General features: G+C 43.8%; 1 protein-coding gene across 1 annotated transcript in view; it reads left to right on the top strand.

Moving 5' to 3' along the window:
* Window positions 1-4,826: 4,826 nt before the first annotated feature.
* LOC141990664 (haloacid dehalogenase-like hydrolase domain-containing 5) overlaps window positions 4,827-17,564 on the top strand; it is a 35,987-nt gene continuing 23,249 nt past the window's right edge. The window contains exon 1 of the mRNA XM_074958129.1: window positions 4,827-4,967. Coding sequence (XP_074814230.1) covers window positions 4,827-4,967 — 141 coding nt within the window. The remainder of the gene's footprint in view (window positions 4,968-17,564) is intronic.

The raw sequence follows: 17,564 nt of genomic DNA, 5'->3' as shown, positions 1-17,564 counted from the left end.
GTTTGACAAAGCCCTGGCTGGGATGATTTAATTGGGGATTGGTCCTGCTTTGAGCAGGGGGTTGGACTAGATGACCTCCTGAGGTCCCTTCCAACCCTGATATTCTATGATTCTGTGAAACCACTGAGCTATCCCTCTGCCAATATTCCAGGCAGGACTGAATCTCCATTAGCCAAACTTAAAAGAAGAGAATGACCTGAGTCACTCCCATTTATGTCCAGGCGCTCCTGACAGACCTCACCGAGGTTGGCCAAGAGCACCCAGGAGACGACAAGGACGGCTACCAGTCGTACTGCACCGTCTGCTGCTACAAGGCAATGAGCTGCTGCTGTGTAGCAATGCAGTCCCGCGTCTGCCAGCACCCAGGAGACGTATGGTGACGATGAGCTGAGCGGGCTCCATGCTTGCCGTGGTATGGCATCTGCACGGGTAACCCAAGAAAAAAGGTGCAAAATGATTATCTGCTGTTGCTTTCACGGAGGGGGGGCCTGATGACATGTACTCAGAACCACCTGCGACAACGTTTTTTGCCCCATCAGGCATTGGGATCTCAACCCAGAATTCCAATGGGCGGCGGAGACTGCAGGAACTGTGGGATAGCTACCCACAGTGCAGCACTCCAGAATTCGATGCTAGCCTCGGTGCTGTGGACGCACTCTGCCAACTTAATGGTCTTAAGTGGGGACACACACAATCGACTGTATAAAATCGCTTTCTAAAAAATCAACTTCTATAAATTGGACCTAATTTCATAGTGTAGACATACCCTTAGTGTGTTTGGGAGGCAGAACAATGTGTGGGAGGTCTTACCTATAAATTCAGAGAATGGAAAACCCTACCTGTCTAAGCTCCAAGAGGTTAGAAATTTACTTAATAAACTTATCCTTCCAGGCCGCAAGCCTCATTCTTGAAAGTATACAACTAGCACATATAGTGCTCAGATACTTTGGGGTATTGCCAGTGAGCTACAGAGCTTTTCACTAGTAGGTCACCAGTTTGAATCCTGCTCAGCTCAACAGAGTTGAACAGTTGTTCCCATTTAATGGACGTTTGGTAGCCCCTATGTCATAAATATAAAGGGAAGGGTAAACACCTTTAAATCCCTCCTGGCCAGAGGAAAAGCCCTTTCACCTGTAAAGGGTTAAGAAGCTAAGATAACTTCACTGGCACCTGAGCAAAATGACCAATGAGGAGACAAGATACTTTCAAAGCTGGGGGGCGGAAACAAAGGTTCTCTCTGTCTGTGTGATGCTTTTGCCGGGACCAGAGCAGGAATGCAAGTCAGAACTCCTGTAAAGAATTAATAAGCAATCTAGTTAGATATGCATTAGATTCTGTTTTGTTTAAATGGCTGATAAAATAAGTTGTGTTGAATGGAATGTATATTCCTGTTTTTGTGTCTTTTTGTAACTTAAGGTTTTGCCTAGAGGGATTCTCTATGTTTTGAATCTGATTACCCTGTAAGATATTTACCATCCTGATTTTTACAGAGGTGATTCTTTTACTTTTTCTTTAATTAAAATTCTTCTTTTAAGAACCTGATTGCTTTTTCATTGTTCTTAAGATCCAAGGGTTTGGGTCTGTGTTCACTTATGCAAATTGGTGAGGATTTTTATCAAGCCTTCCCCAGGAAAGGGGGTGTAGGGCTTGGGGGGGATTTTGGGTGGAAAGACGTTTCCAAGTGGGCTCTTTCCCTGTTATTTTTGTTAGACGCTTGGTGGTGGCAGCAATAAGGTCCAGGGACAAAAGGTAAAATAGTTTTTACCTTGGGGAAGTTTTAACCTAAGCTGGTAAAAATAAGCTTAGGGGTTTTTCATGCAGGTCCCCACATCTGTACCCTAGAGTTCAGAGTGGGGAAGGAACCTTGACACCCTATATGAAGTGAGCTTGGAGAGTCCTATTTCCAGTTCCTGTGTCACAAATGCACCAATATGCTTTGCACTGAATAGTAAACTCTTCAGTGCAGGGGCTTTCTCTGTGTTGTATGGTGCCTGGCACAATCGGGCCCTGATTTTGGTTGGGTTTTCTAGCAAGACCTCCTGGAACAGGGGGTAAAAAATTGCCTCAGTATAAGTTTACAAAAGTTGGTGTAATTGTCTGACACACTGGAGAAGGACAGTGGGACCAAAACCACTTTTTAAAAAAACACAAGATTTTTTGGGGGGGTCTAAGTCAGACTTTTGAACTTTAGCATTGGCAGTACTCTGAAAATGGCCTCTGAGCATTAGCATAGTATATATATTTAATATGCTAGGAAATGGAAGAAAAACTGTAACATAGATAAAGGAAAAGAGAGTATAAAATGTTTGGGAGGGATAAAATTGAAGAGGCAGAATCTACAAAACATCACAAAGTGAAGTAAGGTGGCAGCATAATGGTGTGTGAAGGGTGGAAAAAGCACTTACAAATGTCAAAATGATTAAACAGCAATTAGACTATGAAGAAATCATAGAATATCAGGGTTAGAAGGGACCTCAGGAAGTCATCTAGTCCAACCCCCTGCTTAAAGCAGGACCAATCCCCAATTTTTGCCCCAGATCCCTAAATGGCCCCCTCAAGGATTGAACTCACAACCCTGGGTTTAGCAGGCCAATGCTCAAACCATTGAGCTATCCTTCCCCACAGAAAAGGCAAAATTTAAAAAAATATGTACAAGTTCCACCATACTGTTCAGTAGTGAAAGGACTAAACAGATGTATAAAAAGCTGCGCTGTGAAAGTGAAATGCAAATTGTGGCTGCTGCTTGAACACCCTGTTGAGGAACAGACACCCTGTTCAGAAATTACTTGAGCGGAAGATCAGTTCCCACGTACTCGGATACCGGCCTTGACTGGCACCAGCTGAGTTCTTTTAGGCTGAATGTTCTCTTAGCTGCAAACTCCATAGATGGTATTTACCAGAAGATACCAGTGTGGTAAAAATGCCTGTGTCCTGTTTGCGTTACAGCTCCACAGTTTTGCAACTGCTAGTGGCAAGTATGGCTATGAAGTTAGCTAATATATCCAAGGCCTTAGGGTAAACCTTTACTTGAGAATTACACTGTTGCACTGGTGAAAATTGCAGCTGGAACAGTGGATAGCACCCACAGTCTTGTTTTGGGTACACACAATTAACTGCTTCCACATGCAGAACTCCATGGAAGCCTCAGAAGGCTGTGCCTTGTTGCACCTATCCTACAGTGCCTAGCACAGCTTTCTGAAGTGAGTGCAGAATGTGGTTTATCATGGAGATTAGCGCCTGTTGACATGTCTGTTTTTGTTCTGTTTCTGTTTCTGCCTAGGTCGAACAGTTCTGTCCTGCACCTGATTTGTGCAGGAGCTGCGAGGGGAGAACCCCTGTTGTGCTGTCACACACATGGGAGAGGTCACATTGATGAGTTTGCATCATATTTCTTGCTCTCACATACAAAATGCTATGGCCCTTGAGATGATGGCCTCGGGCAGAGTGTGTGTGTGCCCCGATGGCGTGACATCTGGGTGTCAGAGAGACAAGGTGGGTGAGGTAATACCCTTTATGGGACTAACTTCTGTTTATGAGAGAGACAAGCTTTCAAGCCACAAAGAACTCCTCTTCAGGTCTAGGAAAGGCACTCAGAGCATCACAGCAAAATGCAAGGGAACAGATCGTTTAGTTTAAATTTATTGTTTGACCCAGTGTCTTGCTCCCAGGTGCGATGTTGTGTAGCTTTTCTTTGTGGATGAGGACTGATAGGTCAGATATAGAGTGATCGCTTTGTGAAAAGCATTCTCCCACAGGTGATGGGGTGTTTTGTTTATCACTTTCCTGTGTGAGTTCATTCAAGTGATTAGTGATTGTCTTGTTACACCCACATAGTTGTTGTTGGACCACTTAGTGCACTGGTGCACCACATGTGATAGGCCCATGGATCTTGAAAGGTGTGTTGTGGGGAGTGTTGATCACAGTAGCAGTGGAGATATGTCTGTAGGTTTTGCATCTGGAGCTGCTTTGAGTTGTTTTTTTCCTCACAAAATATTTTTTAAAATTTCATTAGGAGTTTAAATTCATTACTCTGATAGACACTAAAAATCCTGGACTGAAGAGAGAGACTGGATTTATGGCTTATTACAACACTGTAACTAGCTAAGGCCAGGTTTATAGTACAGACTTACATGGGTGTAACTATGTTGTTCAGGGGTGTGAAACATCCAACTTAATCCCCAGTGTAGACTGTGCTATGTTGCTAGGAGAGCTTCTCCCATTTCCATAGCTACTCCCTCTCCTGGAGGTGGATTAAATATACTGATAAAATGTTGCATAGCAGCTTCTCCTAAATTTAATCCAGGCCTAATCTCTTCTTTTTCTTCTATAACTACAGGGGTGGAAGCAGGCTAGTCTTCCTTGACTGGTCCCTTACAATATGTGCTTGCATATTGCTCTGATGTTCGGAGTCCCTTTCCGTGAAGGCGAGCTGGTCCACCCACCTTGTTTGGCTAATACCCTGGGACCCCCAGGGCTCCACTTCCATGTGTGTCATACGCGGGGGGGGGTGGCAGCCAACCTGAGCTAGGTGCATGGAGGGACTGGGCCCCCTGGCAGCAAAACTCCCCCTACCCATCAGCTGCGGGGCAGGGTCGGCTCCTGACGGATGCAAGGGGGAGCCCACCTCCCCTGTGGGTGGAGCTAGGGGGCGTGACCCCGGCGGGGTTGCCGGCGGCGTCGAGGGAGGGGGGCGGGATACAGGCTCCGCCCCTTGGCGGCGGCGTGTGCGGGGGGCGGGGCTAGGGGACCGAGTTTACTGCACCGGTCGCCGTCGCGGCTCTTCGGCAGGGGCGGGCGGGCTGTGGGCCCCGCGCGCTCGTGGGGCCATGCGGAGGGTGCTGCCGCTGCTCCGCAGCTGGCTCGGGGGGCGGCCGGCCGGGCCCACGGGACTCCGCGGGCTCTGCAACGCCGCCGCCGCCGCCGGCCTCGCCGCGCCACCCCCCGGGGAGAGCGGAGGCGGCACCAAGGTAACCGGAGTGCAGGGCTCCGGGGCGCCCCTGGTGCGGAGCCGGGTGCGGCGTCGAGGCGCGGGGAGCAGCCGCCTCCGCACCCCGGGGCAGAGGGCTCGTGGCGCGGGGACAGGCGGCAGCATCGCCCGGGGGAGCCGGGTCGGGGGCGGGGAGCTCTTCTAGCTCGCACCGGCTGAGCGCATGGAGCCGGGCGATCCCCGCGCAGCTGAGCGGTGGCCGGGAGGGTGCACGGGCCAGCTCTGCCCCACCCCCCCGCGGCTGAGCTTTATCATGGCTCGGAAGGGAACCGGAGTGAGACCGAAGCCGCTCGAATCCGAGCTGGCCGTGGCCGTGTCGCCTGTCCCCGCTGAGGTTTGACACCGTCCCGAGAACAGGGATGCTCGTGGGGTGCGCAAGTGTCTGGACGGTTTCTTCTCTTTTGGCACGCTGTCATGTGGGTGAGCAGCTCTGTCCTGTGGCTGTAAGACTGTAATGATACATACTGGTGTTGTCAGGCACTATGTATGTTCATGAAGCTTTGGGATAGTGCCTCACGGGTATATCATTGCTGGACGGTGTAATTATGTGCATAGATAGTCGACTGAAGTTAATGTGAGTAGCTGATATGCAAGAACAACGGAAATCCTCTTTGCTAGTGCCTTCTTGATAGGATTGGTATCGGTTATGGATTCGCAAAGCTATTAAGCATCTATTGTCAAGTGCTGCTAAAGTAAAAATGTAATTTTCAAGCAACAGGAATATTCTGATAATCTTTGTAACCCATGAAATTGATGGACAATAACGAAATGTTTATATAGTAATTACACTAATGAGAACATTTTCTGTTGTACTTCTCTGTGGTCACTAAATATCCAGGGAGTAAGAATTGCAAAGCAAAATAGTTCTGGTACTCAAAAGATTCATGGAAACACTTGTAAAACTGAGAGATGTACTCCTGTTCAAACACAGATATGTGGAAGTGAAACATAAGTACTTGAGAGAGTCTTCTTTGCAAACAGAAAAGGAGTACTTGTGGCACCTTAGAGACTAACCAATTTATTTGAGCATAAGCTTTCGTGAGCTACAGCTCATGCTCAAATAAATTCGTTAGTCTCTAAGGTGCCACAAGTACTCCTTTTCTTTTTGCGAATACAGAGTAACACGGCTGCTACTCTGAAACCTGTTCTTTGCAAACCTTCACAGTCTGATCTTCCAGTATGACGCCAAACAATAATGTTATGCTAGAGGTGATAGTAATTGTATATAAACAGGCTTACACGGTGGAAATCACCCCTCTGCCCCTCCCTCCCGCCCAGTAACTATTAGCATGGTGGTAGGTAAGTGAATAGTGTCAGATTTTTGTACAGATTCATTATGGCTTAAATGTAATAATAAATGGAAGTTGTCTCCAAAATCCTACCGTGGGCTGCAGTGGAACTTGTTTTAGAACACTGAACAAAATATGTTCTTGCTCAAAATCTGAGGTAGAATGTATGCTGTCTGGCTATAGTCTTTGATACATCTGTTATATAATCACAGTTTCAGTGGTGAGGACTTGGTTGTTACCAGTACAAATAGGCTTTTAAAAAAAACAAAACCGGACATGTTTCTTGAGCATTGGTCCAAAATTGTACTGTTTCAAAATATGTGAAAGCTCACTAATTAGTGCCATCTTGCAAAACTATATATGCTAAGGGTAAGAAATGGTGTGTTTTGGCTTTTTATTTTTGGCCAGAAGATTAAAGTATTAGGGTTTTATTTTTTTATTGTGATGGGTAATAGGCAGGTGAGTAGACTTCTGCCTGTCATCATCTCTGGACTGTATTTTTAGTTTTTTCTTTGGCTCTTCTTGATGTTGATCTTGCATCTGAATGCATCTGGTACTGCATAGGTGTGTGCATGTCAGTAAGTTAGCAGCATAGGGGCACTGGTGGCTATTTAATTCCCAGATACACATGAAAGTCTTTAAAAAGCCAATTTAATCAGATTATTAAGTGTTCTAAATATAAATGTACCACAATACAATATTTAGAGAATGTAAATAGTTAAAATTTAAAAAAAGCAGATGTGAAGAGTGAGACAAAACTGAAAAAAAAATTCACTCAGGATTTGAAAATAGATGGAAAGGTGATAGGACAGAGCTACAGAAAGGTTCAAGCAACTCAGATATTTTGTAAAGTATGGTTTTGAACTGACTGACAGGAAAGATTGAGGGTAGGTTGACATTTTCCGCGTGTACCAAGGAAACAGGGTAGGTGACAGTGGTCTGACCAACTGAGACCCTTGGAGGTCATGAAGAAGGGACAGTCATCAAGGGAAGAGGAGATGATGTGGATGAGCACCTCAGCAAATTTTTTTTGTTTTAACATTGCCTTCAGCTTCTGGTACCTAAGCTAGAAATGTGACCTTTCAGTGGATTTGTTTGTAATTATTTAATTTTTAAATTGTGCCATAAGATTATGTGTTTATTGACAGACATTTATAGGAATTGTTTTGTCACTTCCTGGGGGCGGGGGATGGGGAAACTGGGGAATTAAGGGGATTTGGGGTTGGGTGAGGAAGATAAGCTGTGTACAGGAGACCGAGGAAATGAAGAGCTCCTTCTCAAGCTGCCACCTTTTTCTTGATCTGGTCTGTGGCGCTGACCAGCAAAAGTAGCTCACCAGAGCCTGATGGACCACACTGAAGCTCCTATTTAAAATATTGACTTACGAAATAAGACTTTAGATCAGATAATTTTTATGCTGTGTGCTAGATCTCAACAAGCTTAATGCAATTAATTTAGTCATCACTCTCCTTTTTTCTGTCATGCTGAAAATTGGTTTTAAAAATCATTTTTGGAATTCAATCATCTCTGTTTCTGAAGTTTTATGATTTGAAACTCTCCCCTTCTAATCACTTCAGATATCTGAAGAAGAAATCTACCTTGATCCAACTCCCAGTTTTGAGGCTGCTGTTCTTTTTTTTTAGTTGGCGATGGAGGGCAGAAAAATCATGCTTATAATGGAAACTTAATTGAAACTTGTAACTGTGGAATGCTGCTCTACAAGGCGTTGATGTTCTGTATAGTACAAGGGGTTTTCAAATTTTGACCCTACAAGTTGCCATACATTTCAAGGCAATACCTCTGCTCTCCTTCCAAAACATTTAATTTAAATCGTTTGATATTTTATCTTCATTTTTCCTTCTGTTTGCTTACATAGATCTTACTTTTATACCCTGTGCTTAACACAGTCACTCTTAAGTTATAGAGAGTGAAAGTCTTAAAGGAGTAGTGAGAGGAAATGATTCAGCGACTTACAGATTGGTGAGATGGGGAAATACAAAGCAAGTGGTTATATCCTTTTTCAACATAATGGGGAGGAGATAGAGCAGGTCAGTCAATATTAGAAGCGGGTAGTGAGTGGTCAGGACTGCTGAGTAGATGGATGGGGCAGAGAAGTAAGAAAGAAGTAGTCTATATAGTTTAGTAAAGCTAGTAGATAGTTTTGCTATCATGATTGTGTCTGCATGGGCATTTTTCATGAACTTTTTGCTGTCACCGGTGGAACTGTACTAATGTTAGTGCAATGGCGGGAGATTTAAGAATATTGCCAGTGTAGATGAGGCTAAGGGATCTAGAAAACCATTAGACACAGAGATGAAAATTTGAATTGCTATCTACTTCGCATTCACTAACTATCTTTAGAGCAGCGTTTCTCGGATGCGGCCTCTGGGGCCACCAGGGGCTTTTCTTGCAGCCACAGCCTCTTGGGCTGTGATTGGGTGGGGAGGGGGGAAGAGAACAGTGGCCCCTCTCCAGGGGGAGCAGTGGGGGTTGGGCCTTGCCCCCCTCTGAAGACACAAACACTGGAGGTATAGGCAGCTGGTGAATATCTCTCTTCACAGCAGCAGACTTACTATCTAGCACTTCTTCTTTTTTTTTTTTTTTAAAAAGCAACCAAAAAAGCAAAAGACACAACAACAAAAAAACAAGAACATGCAAAGCACCCTATTTGTGTTTCTATTCTGTTTAGGTCCAGTAAAGAATAGAGACCACTGTACATTATTTTTATTACTGAGTCTGAAAAAACCCTACATAAATAAATTACAATGATTTGGACATGTATATATGCATATTTATTTGTTTTTCCAAAGTTAATTAAGAATTTTAGGAAAAATTGTCAGCAGAGCCACCAGCACGAGTTGGTGGCTGCACTCTGAGGCCACCAAAAATTTTGTTGTGAGAATCCCTGCTTTAGAGGCCCCTCAAAACAAAGCAAAATAAACTGGTGCCTCTTTGAAATTTCAATCTTTAAATGAGTTGTCAGGACCATACTGTACACTTGTTGGAATTTATTAGTTAATGAGCTGAGGAAGGCATGAAGATAAGCTATATTTGGGTATGTAGCCAGAAGCAGCCTTCAGCCAAAAAACTTTTCAGTCTAATCTTCAATGTTTTGGAGCAGAACTGGGATTAAGAAAGAAGTGTGTTACAGATTGAACCATCGGTGTTACCAACTCCAGCAGCTAATTTGAGTCTTCAGAGGAAACACTGGTTTTTAAATGCTGTATAAAATGGCTCAAATCAACTCCTCCGGTAACCATAACATTAAGTAGGTTGTGCTTAGTCAACTGTGCTCCTGTTGTCATCAGCTTACTCAGAGAAGATCAGTGCTTCAGCTGCAATATAATTCACTTTTAAAGTCTTGAGCCTAATTTATTTTAAGTGTGTTCCTTAAGTCAAAAATATAATTTTCTTTTCCCTTGTCAGTTGCCACAGTCGGTGAGTCTTCCCTACTGAAGGAATAGCCTGAAGGAATAGCCATTTTCATCCACTGATGAGCTGCTATAGTTCTACCTGTCATAAACCAGTGATTATCTAAAGCTTCCTAAAAATCTATCATGAGGTTTGGCAACCAATCTAATGAATAGATTAAGGATTTGCTAATAAAGCAGGCTTCTGTGTGCCAGTCTTACGACAGTGCAGTCTGTTTTTGCATCGTTCACTTGATCTTGCAAACAAAAGGAAGAAACTAAGAATTGTACTTACATTTTCTCATGCTGTTTGAGTATCATAGTCTGCATTTCCCCTCCTTGTTCTCATAGCACTGCTTGATGAAGTGGACATTGTCAGGAGAGAGTTCTTGTGTTTTGTAAAGAAGAAATTAAACTCATACATTTTATAGTTTTACAGTCTTGAATATTCAGTACTTTTATATATGCTCTTTCTGTGTATTTAGCAGCAGGCTGCTTAAACAGCAAAATCTAACTTTGAATAAATAAATAATTCTTTGCTTTAAAACTGATCTTCCCCATTCTTCCCTTTCCCTTTTTAATCTTGTTCTGTAGGCACACTTGTCAATGATTTCACTTGTAAAATGTTTGACATGTTGATGTATTAAAGATTGCAACATTACTATCTTTATCTCACGCCAACACTTGTACGGTGATTGATTTGCCAAAAACCCCCCTGCAAGTTAAAGCATATTAAAGTGCTTTGAGGAAGTCTACTTGTATGATCCTGGAGAATATGCACTTTGAAAAGTACTAATTTACAGTCTAAGTGGTGTTTCTTGTAATTAAGGAAGTAATTACTCAAGCAGGGTGCTTTTGCCAAACCAGTTTTTAAATCAAATATTGGCATTTGCTTTGTGAAATGTTGCAGTTATCAGTATACTGAAATTAAAGTGGGCATTTTTTCCCTCTAAGGCTGTTAGTTTTTGACAGCAGGGAATCAGTTTGTGCAAACCCAGAGGACTGTACTTCATTTTCTTTAGAGTCTGGTGATTACAGCAAAATCTACAGAGAGAACCTAAATCCACAAAATCTCCAGAATTCTGTTGCTAGCTGTTTGCAGCCCTTGTGAAAGTTAATCCAGTTCTGGATCTGAATTAACTTTCAATTTGATACAACAAAGTAGGTTTTGAAATTATGGAGAGTTGATCTTTGGGTCATGCAAAAAGAGAGGTGCTTGTGGTTTCAGCAGCTTTTTTTTTTTTTTTTTAAACAAACTCTGTGCTTGCACTTAGCTTAACAATTCTTGCCTGTGCTGTGACAAGGAATTCCTTCACTTACCTTCATTTCAATATGTAGGATAGTCTGGGAGTAGGCCTGTTGTATAATCATTCAGACTAGGTGTGGGATGATGTTTAGGGGCAATTTAGGACTGGTAGGATGAGGTGTTGGGCAAGAGGTCCCCGTTCCCTGCAGGAGCAACTGCTTCAACTTTCATTATTTCAAAATAATTTAGAAGTTAACTAAAGAATCCTCACACCTGGTATCATTTTGGGGAAATAGTATGTCTTGGGAGAAAATTCAAGAGGAAGAGAAGGCAACACTTTGGAGATGCCAATATATTACAGCAGCCTAAGCCTCCCCCATACTCTTCTGCCTGCCTGTACAAATAGAAGGTGGTTATTGCAAGATGATACAGTGTATTGAGCCTTGTGGAGAGTGTAAGTAGCATGACCTAGCTTCAGCCTGTCAGTTTCTTTTTCCTGATTATTGAAAAAAATTTACTCTTGAGGCTCTGGAAATCTTGTAATTTCATCCAGCCAATCTGAAGAGTTTTTTATCTTGGCTGCTGAAAGAATAATCTACTTGACAAACAGGGGACACCATCATAAGGCCTAATCACATCAGCCACACTATCAGAGGCTCGTTCACCTGCACATCCACCAATGTGATATATGCCATCATGTGCCAGCAATGCCCCTCTGCCATGTACATTGGTCAAACTGGACCGTCTCTACGTAAAAGAATAAATGGACACAAATCAGATGTCAAGAATTATAACATTCATAAACCAGTCGGAGAACACTTCAATCTCTCTGGTCACGCGATTAGAGACCTAAAAATGACAATTCTTCAACAAAAAAACTTCAAAAACAGACTCCAACAAGAGACTGCTGAATTGGAATTAATTTGCAAACTGGATACAATTAACTTAGGCTTGAATAGAGACTGGGAGTGGATGGGTCATTACACAAAGTAAAACTATTTCCCCATGTTTATCGCCCCCCCCCGCCCCCGTTCCTCAGATGTTCCTTGTCAACTGCTGGAAATGGCCCACCTTGATTATCACTACAAAAGGTTCTCTCCCCCCCCCCCGCTCTCCTGCTGGTAATAGCTCATCTTAAGTGATCACTCTCCTTACAGTGTGTATGGTAACACCCATTGTTTCATGTTCTCTGTGTATATAAATCTCCCCACTGTATTTTCCACTGAATGCATCCGATGAAGTGAGCTGTAGCTCACGAAAGCTTATGCTCAAATAAATTTGTTAGTCTCTAAGGTGCCACAAGTACTCCTTTTCTTTTTGACAAACGGAGTACATCTTCCAGTATGTATGGATTTGTTCTCTGGTTGTGCAGAAGCTTTAAAGTGTATACCTTTCTTACACATCAATGAAAGAATAAGCATTTTTTCCATACAAAATAGTGTTAAGGTTAAGAATTTAAATACAAACACGTCAAGAAATTCTCCTCCACAAACCTTACTGCTTAGAGCAGTGAGGAATACCCCAATCTTCATTAAATTTCACAATGTTGACAATGTTTATCCTCTGCTTCTCATCCTTCCCCATCTACTTTTGCCTGCATTGACATCCTTTGTCCTCTACTTTAGCTGCTTTCCTAACTCCTGATGTCCTCTTTCCAGTTGCCTGTTTCAGATTGATTGTGTGAGTTAATGGTAGCAAAGGGAGGGTAAGTAGCATGGAGATTGAGAGAGATTCCTGGTAGCTGTGAGGTGGAGCAGGTTAGGACTTCACTCTGTGCAAGAGTCCTGAATCCTGAGCTACCTTGTATCTCAGCTACTTAGGGTTCTTCCTTGCTTTCTGGATTATTAACCCTAAATGATCTCCTAAGCAGCTTTTTTCCATTATCCTATACTGGGGGACGGGTAGGTTTAAGAGTTAATATCATGTATATGATTAAACTGATTCAGGCAATATAAAAACTAAAACACGCTTTTGGTTTCCCCTTAAATTGAACCAGAAATCTTTTTGCCATTCAAGGTCCATATTCTTGAAGGCCCTAATCCTCATCTTTTAGCTCTTGGGGTTGGGATATAAGGCTGCCACAGAAGCTCCTTTTTAAGGCTTTTTTTTTTTTTTTAAACCAATGGTGTCCCATCGTGCACAACATTCATGGAGAGACCCTAGTCCTGCACATTTCCAAGCCCTCCCAGATATATGGTAACACAGCTGTGAAATATCATCCTCAAGGCCCCATGGGGAGTGTAGGTGGAACACTGAGAAGTGCTGCTACTACAGGAGTGAAAGAGGGCCCTCACACATGTACAAAATGCCCTGTTACATAAGTGAGCATACAGCGGCACGTACTGTGCAATCTAATGAAAACTAAACCACTGATTGTAATATTTGGTACTGTGTAAGTGTAGTGCCAAGTGCTTAACTGGATTCAAAAAGGGATTAGATACTTACATGGCTAATGAGAACATAGAATCATAGAATATCAGAGTTGGAAGGGACCTCGGAAGGTCATCTAGTCCCGTCCCCTGCTCGAAGCAGGACCAATCCCCAATTAAATCATCCCAGCCAGGGTGTTGTCAAGCCTGACCTTAAAAAGCTCAAAGGAAGGAGATTCCACCATCTCTCTAGGTAACACATTCCAGTGCTTCACCACCCTCCTAGTGGTGGATATTTCCTAATATCCAACCTAAACCTCCCCCACTACAACTTGAGACCATTGCTCCTTGTTCTGTCATCTGCTACCACTGAGAACTGTCTAAATCCATCCTCTTTGGAACCCCCTTTCAGGTAGTTGAAAGCAGCTATCAAATCCCCCCTCATTCTTCTCTTCTGCAGACTAAACAATCCCAATTCCCTCAGCCTCTCCTCATAAGTCATGTGTTCCACTCCCCTAACCATTTTTGTTGCCCTCTGCTGGACTCTTTACAATTTTTCCACATCCTTCTTTTAGTGTGGGGCCCAAAACTGGACACAGTGCTCCAGATGAGGCCTCACCAGTGCCGAATAGAGGGGAACAATCACATCCCTCGATCTGCTGGCAATGCTCCTACTGTACAGCCCAAAATGCCGTTAGCCTCCTTGGCAACAAGGGCACACTGACTCATATCCAGCTTCTCGTCCACTGTAACCCCTAGGTCCTTTTCTGCAGGACTGCTGCCTAGCCGTTCGGTCCCTAGTCAGTAGCGGTGCATGGGATTCTTCCATCATAAGTGCAGGACTCTGCACTTGTCCTTGTTGAACCTCATCAGATTTCTTTTGGCCCAATCCTCTAATTTGTCTAGATCCCTCTGTATTCTATCCCTACCCTCCAGTGTATCTACCACTCCTCCCAGTTTAGTGTCATCTGCAAACTTGCTGAGAGTGCAGTCCACGCCATCCTCCAGATCATTAATGAAGATATTGAACAAAACCAGCCCCAGGACCGACCCTTGGGGCACTCCACTTGATACCGGCTGCCAACTAGACATGGAGCCATTGATCACTACCCATTGAACCTGACGATCTAGCCAGCTTTCTGTCCACCTTATAGTCCATTCATCCAGCCCATACTTCTTTAACTTGCTGGCAAGAATACTGTGGGAGACCGTATCGAAAGCTTTGCTAAAGTCAAAGAATAACATGTCCACTGCTTTCCCCTCATCCACAGAGCCAGTTATCTCATCATAAAAGGCAATTAGATTAGTCAGGCGACTTGCCCTTGGTGAATCCATGCGGACTGTTCCTGATCACTTTCCTCTCCTCTAATGCTTCAAAATGGATTCCTTGAGGACCTGCTCCATGATTTTTCCAGGGACTGAGGTGAGGCTGACTGGCCTGTAGTTCCCTGGATCATCCTCCTTCCCTTTTTTAAAGGTGGGCACTGCATTAGCCTTTTTCCAGTCATCCGGGACCTCCCCCGATCGCCATGAGTTTTCAGAGATAATGGCCAATGGCTCTTGAATCACATCCGCCAACTTCTTTAGCACTCTCGGATGCAGCACGTCCGGCCCCATGGACTTGTACTCAGTTAACGTGCATGGTTAGTTTAGATAAAATAAAAAATGAGAGATGAACTCTCCTGCTTAACTCAACCAATGACATGGATTAGGAAGACATTTCCCCTATGGGCATTTCATAACTGTCTATTATGGAGTTTCTTGTGCCTTCCTCTCAAGCCTGTGTTATGGTCAACTGTAGGAGATAATATGCTGAACTAGATGGACTGCTGCCCTCATCAGTTTGAAAATTCCAGTCCATACTGGACAGTATTCTGTCTTGACCAGTGGCCAATTCCAGATGCTCAGAGGAAGGTGAGGGAAACCCATAATTTCTAAGAGGAAAAGACAACAGTGTATGTAGACTAGGAGGGTCCGCAGGTAGGCTAGTTTTCTATCCATCTGTGGGAGTTGACCTCATCCCTCCACCTTTGCGTGTCTCTCAGGTTTTGACTTCTGATCCAGGATCAGCCCACCACGAATTAGGGAGTGGGTGCTGTTATGCTTCAACTCTAAAGTCATTGTCTTCCAATTTTCTTCAGAAAACAACCCAGTTCTTCCTTCCCCTGTTAGAGAATGTATAGGTTTCTAGGACTTGATGAAAACTGCCGTACCATACCTTGACGTACTTACTAGGCTTCTTTTAGTCAAGGAAGACTGATCTAGCATGGGACTCCTGACTGCATGGGTAGGTCTGTGGACATTTCTCCCCACGCTGTTTGCAGAGGATCAGACAACATTCAAGGTGCTCTGTGCAACTGAAGTGGTCAGAATGGAAGTTGGTTGCTCTCTTGCTTACAGTGTCTCTCAGCAATTCATTCATCTATTGTAATGTCCCTCTGGGAAAGCCCCATAAGCTTTTGTTGCTCTTCCACACTTAGCCAGTCAAGCTCTCCAAACACCTCGAGCTCTTTAGGGAATGGATGGCCACTTCATCTTCTCTGGACCCCTTCCTAGATTTCTGCTGCAGGAAGAAAAGGGCTTTCTCCTCAGAGAGACGCCATAGACTTTGAGCAGGAAAAGGATCCTGAGCCAGAGGCATATTATCTGCCCCTCTCATAAGACCTGGAGTCTCTTATCTCCTATGACTTTATCACTTTGGAGTTGAAACACCCCTAGAGGTTTGCTGAAAAGAAATGCTTTTGCAGAGGAGGTCCTCTCATTTCTCTCATTCTGAATGTCCTTAGCCAGAAATGAGATCATTAATTGTGGTGGAATTTGGAAGCAGTTATCCTGTTCCATCATCAGAGGGTAAATAATTGTATCTTTATTAGTTATGCGTAGGAGTCCTAGTCATGGGTCATGCTTTCATTGTGCTAGGCACATTACAAAAACATATCCATACTCCTGAGGGAATTCTGTGCCAAAAAATTAAAAATTCTGTGCGCAATATTTTAAAATTCTGCATATTTTATTTGTCAAAATAGCACAATATAGTCACACCAGTTTCAATTATTTTGGTAATTTATTTCAAAATACCTGTCAGCAAGTATGTCTGTAACAACACAGACCCAAAAAAAAAAAACATTCAGGAAATGTTTTTCGACAAATAGATTCCTTACTAGGCTTATTAATACAGAACTTTGAGTAATTCATTTAAACTACAATACAGAAACGTATTTCCCACACCCCACAAAAGCAGTGTGCAGGCTTGGGGGAGTCAGGGTAACAGAGGAGCTGAGGGAGAGGGAAGGAGCCTGGGAGTGAAGCTGGAGGGTTGTTGGGTGTAGGTGGCAGAAGTATGGAATAAGTTTTTTTTTGAGGAGTGGAAGAGGGAGTGTTAGGGAGTTGGGAAACCTCCCCCATGCAGACCCTGGCTGACCCTCAGCCTCTCCCATTCAATCAGGAACATCTGCCCCTGTCTCCATGTGGTCCTGCAACACCCTTCCCATTCAGTCCCTGACTCAGTGCTGTCACCCCACTAGCTCCTGAGCCCGTGCTCCAGTCTGTCCCCCGACTACCCTTCTGAACCCCAGTCCATGACCTCCTAGCAGTCCCATGTGCCCCACTCTGTCTATCCTGACCTGGCTTGGTGGCAGGGTGCTGTGATGAACGCATCCGGCTGCTGGTTGTTCTGGTGCCACAGCAGTCTCTGGTGGGTGAAAGGCAGAACTTCAGCACTTCTCAGGCAGAATGTATTTTCTGTGGCGGGGAAATCTGCGCTGGACATGAATTCTGCATGTGTGCAGTGGCGCAAAATTCTCCCCGGAGTAATAACAGAGAGACAGTCCTTGCCTCAGAAAGCTTATCTATTCCCAGCCTACATCTGTTTGTCCTTTCACACACCATTTTTTTTTCTGTTCTTGCCACAGACACCATCAGCTTTTCTCCCTTTCAGTTCTGAGAGAATGGAACCTGAACCAAAAAGTCTTCTGGATGCACTATCCCTTGGATCCCATATCGCTTGGTTTACAATTCTCACTTCTGCTTCTGGGTGTTCACCTTTAAGAGTAAAGGGTATAGGTGCATTCACTTGAGATGGGGTGAAAGAGCTGTGATATATTTTCCCTTTGTTTTTCCTTCATTTCCCAGATTCTGAAAATCAGTATTGCATTGCTGTAGTCCTTTCAGCTGGCAGAGATGCAATATTGGTGATGATAAAGTGGCCAAGGCAGATGAATTTTTTAAAAAATCACGAGTTTGTGGTTCTATGCAAGGTGCTAT

The sequence above is a fragment of the Natator depressus genome, chromosome 7 (genome assembly GCF_965152275.1).
Source record: "Natator depressus isolate rNatDep1 chromosome 7, rNatDep2.hap1, whole genome shotgun sequence".
In the NCBI taxonomy this organism is placed as follows: Eukaryota; Metazoa; Chordata; order Testudines; family Cheloniidae; genus Natator; species Natator depressus.
The sequence above is the reverse complement of the archived record's forward strand: the minus strand, read 5'-3'. Positions and strand labels throughout refer to the sequence as shown.